Genomic DNA, 3,813 nt, shown 5'->3' with positions numbered 1-3,813 from the left:
ACTATACTTTACCTACGACCACTACTGTAAATAATTAAAAACACACCCTCTGCGATCAATGTAAGATTCCTATTTTACGTACGGTAAAAAAATCGCACAGCTTGGTAAAAAAATTGTAGTTTTCCTAGCAACCGCCTAGCAACGTTCAATACAAACAGTATTGTATTGAAAGTACAACAGTATTTGTATTAAATTGTGCGATTTTTTTACCATACGTAATAGGAATCTTACATTGATCGCAGACGGTGTGTTTTTAAGTATTTACAGTAGTGGTCGTAGGTAAAATAATTTACGAAACTATCAACATGCACGGCTACCTACATGAATAAGATCAAGGAATTGAAAAATTTGTATTTCCAAAATTTGAAGCCTTTTATCTCGAAAACTATTAACATTAAAGTCATAGTGTTGCATATTGCCATTTTCAAGAATGTTTTTTGTAAATGTTTTAAAAAAATGTCATCCTGATGACACAGAAATTAACTAATGACGTCATAATCGAAACAATGGTGAAAATTATACAGGGCGTATTTTATTTGTTTTCCATTCTAAACGTTCACATTGTACACATCTTTCAAATGCAACAAAAACAATAAGATTAAATTTGTTTTAATATATCTTACATATGCAATAGATTAAAATGTATATAAATATATTTAATTTTGTTTAAATAAAAAATCAACAAATATTTTCTATATTTCCTAATTTTTTTGCAGCTTTAAATGTGTTTGCCATTAACATTGCTACAGTCATCGGCCCAACCCCTCCTGGAACTGGTGTAATGTACCCTGCAATTTTACGTACATCTGGAAAATTTAAAAGAAACAAATTAATGGATGTTTAATCTACAGGGTGTCTCAGTTTTAATCTATGAGATTTTGGGAGCAGATAGTACGACGAAAAATAATGGTACTTATTTCGAAAACTCAACCGTTTTCGAGATAAGTGTGTTAATAGTTAAAAAAAAAGTTATTGTAAATATCTTCTAAAATAATAGAAGTATTTGAATTAAATTTGGTGTACCTTATATTGGGTCAAGTTTCCATAAAATACTGTTATATCAAGATTTTTGCGCAACCACTGGCGGAGATATGGTAAACTCATTACGGTCATATGCAAAATAAAAATTTATTATATTTTCTGAAAAATCATGCCAATGAAAACAAAAAGTCTCTTTTTCCTTTCAAATTAGCCATATACTGTGCGCTAATGAATTTTTTAAATCCCTATTAGAAATATTTCGGCTAGTTTTAACTAATTTAAATTAAAAATAAAGTAGCATCTTTAGGATTTCTTCCATTTCTTCAGCAAGATTTTTATTTGATGCTAGACCTTTAGCCTTGTAACAAAAGCCGTGACGCGTAATAATTTATTTATTAGTTCTGGGAACGGATGGGCCAAAAAGTAAAATATTTCAGTCAACACAAATTATCGAAAGTTGAGGGCTTTCAAGTAGGTAGCGTCGTCCTTCGGAGAAATTTACCAATATTTTAACAAGTTCGCTTAGAGTCGAGGCCATGTGACAGTCATCTGTTGCGTCTGGGAGGTCGAATTCGAGAAAGATCTGCAAGAAAAGCAGTTCTTCCTTGAGTTTCACATTGAGCAGTCTAATTAACTTTAGAGTCTCGGGCTAATTAATTAAATTTAATAGTGGATAAAGTTTTTCCAAATTTTGCTATGAAGCACGCATCATTCCCTGAATCTCGGTACGCTGTCGCGTGTCAATAAATTAACTAATAATGTTGTTCGAGCCGTTGTGTTGCTATTTTGTTTGTTTTGTTTATTGTTATTAAAACTCTTCCTGGAAGTTTTGTATTTCTTTTTGTTTCTTCCAACTTCTGTGTCACCCTGTATAGGAATTACATTCTACGTAAGCAATAAAGGGTAAGTGCCTGAAATTCATTCTCTGAACATACCAACATTTCTAAGTTCCCACGTATTAATTAAAGTATAATGATAATTATAAACTCCCTTTCGAGAATTAAACAGTAAACTCTTGTGAAATCCAGACTCGTTATGATACTGGTCATACGATAGATAGACAGAGAAATAACCCCTTAGGTTACAGCCTTAAGGAGGAATATGTGGTTGCAATTAGATGGGGCTTCTGCTCATTCTGATAGGGTAGTTGAAAACTGGATAAATATCAACAGATGGATCGGCAAACAGGGCCCTATCCCATGGGCAGTGAGAGCACCAGATCTTACCCCCCCTGGACTTCTCTATATAGAGCATAATTAAAAATTATGTGTATGGAGTCCAAATAAATTCAGAGGAACAATTAATACGTCGCATAAGACCTACATGTGCTCCAGCACATATAATTAAATATTTGAACACGCTAGAGGGCATGTATTGAGGCAAATGATAAGCATTTTGAACACCTATTGTAACGAAGTGATTTTCCGACACCCCACATTTGTGTTCTTTTTATTTAATTATATTAATAAATGTAGTTTACCGTACCGGCATTATTTTTGGCATTTCAAACGCCGCCTGAATTTAACCCGGCACACAGTGGGAAAAATTGAACAAAATTTTCATCGTCTCGTCGTGATTTTTTTTTTAATAATCTCGTGGTAATTTGAATTTTCATATCCCGGTGAGGTTTTTTCGAAAAACCCGTTTTTTTAATGCTTAGGGAGCGCCCCAACCTCAATGTCGAAGAAAACATTTTTAAATACCCGATGTTCAGTATAGGAAAAACGAGACGATGAAAATTGGCGAGTGGCGAGAATTTTGTTCAATATTTCCCATTGTGCGGCATCGTGTGGCGCCAAGCCGATGGCCTGCTAACTCGCACCGCGCTCCATAGTCTGCCGCCAGCCATCGTAGGGACCAGTCATCCCGAGCCTACCAGCAGTTCAGCCAGCGATACGTCAAAACCGCATGAGTAAGAATTATACAAGTCCCTCTTAGAAGAACTACGTAGTCGCTGCCGAAACGTCACCAGGACCTAGAAATTATGCCGCGTCGAAGATTCATTTCACCACGAGGCATCGTAGAGTCCAGTCAAGCTATCAGCCGTTCCAGCCAGAGCTACGTCACCAGTAGAAATTGGTGAGATTTCACTAAGTATAGCCTGAGGAAACTGCGCAGCCGCCAGGATTCGCCGTACAAATACAGCAAACAAGCTGCATTCAAAGGATTAGTCTACCACGAGCCGTCAGTCACCCCGCCCGGAGATACATCACCACTGGAAATAGGTGAGAATTCTACAAAGTCCAGTTTAGACGAACTGCGCAGCCGCCAATCCGAGACGAGGGACTTAGGAAATAAACTGAATTTGAAAATTAGTTCATCTCCAGCCGCCGTCAACACCAGTCCAGTCCGAAGACCGCTGCAGTAAGTTAGGTTCCGCGCATATTCAATGCGCAAGTCTCTTGAGGCGACAAGAGACCTGACGAGGCAATTGTACTGCAGAGTTAGTCCTGTTCATAGAAAATATAGTACTAACGTAGAATGAAATCTAACATATGAATAATGAAACTGTCATGGCGGCGTCACACGTTAGTTAGCTTCCAAAATAAAAGATGTCGCAGAGAATGCTAACCCTGTCATTTTGGGTTGGTTGGTAATGCAGTTTGCACTTTGCACGTATTTGAAGTTTGGCTTTCGTTATCTTTGGTTTCTTTGGTTATCCTCTGAAAATTGAAAATTATAGTATTGCAAGAATTGTGTTTATAATTATTTAGTGCTCAAGAGTTTTCTATTTGTTATTATATTATACTGGGAATATGATGTGTAAGTTTTAAGCTATATAGTTTTATTAAAAACCAAACCCATATCTTTACCAACATTATGTGGAACACT

General features: G+C 36.3%; 1 protein-coding gene across 2 annotated transcripts in view; it reads right to left on the bottom strand.

The window, feature by feature from the left end:
• Positions 1–510: 510 nt before the first annotated feature.
• The window catches only part of LOC108915820 (bifunctional methylenetetrahydrofolate dehydrogenase/cyclohydrolase, mitochondrial), a 39,104-nt gene continuing 35,801 nt past the window's right edge, over positions 511–3,813 (bottom strand). For both annotated transcript variants that reach the window (XM_018721960.2, XM_018721959.1), the window contains exon 6: positions 511–806. In XM_018721960.2, the coding sequence (XP_018577476.1) occupies positions 679–806 (128 nt within the window). In that variant the 3' untranslated portion in view covers positions 511–678. The remainder of the gene's footprint in view (positions 807–3,813) is intronic.

The sequence above is a fragment of the Anoplophora glabripennis genome, unplaced genomic scaffold (assembly GCF_000390285.2).
Source record: "Anoplophora glabripennis isolate ALB-LARVAE unplaced genomic scaffold, Agla_2.0 scaffold1500, whole genome shotgun sequence".
In the NCBI taxonomy this organism is placed as follows: Eukaryota; Metazoa; Arthropoda; class Insecta; order Coleoptera; family Cerambycidae; genus Anoplophora; species Anoplophora glabripennis.
This window is presented reverse-complemented; position numbering and strand designations above follow the sequence as displayed.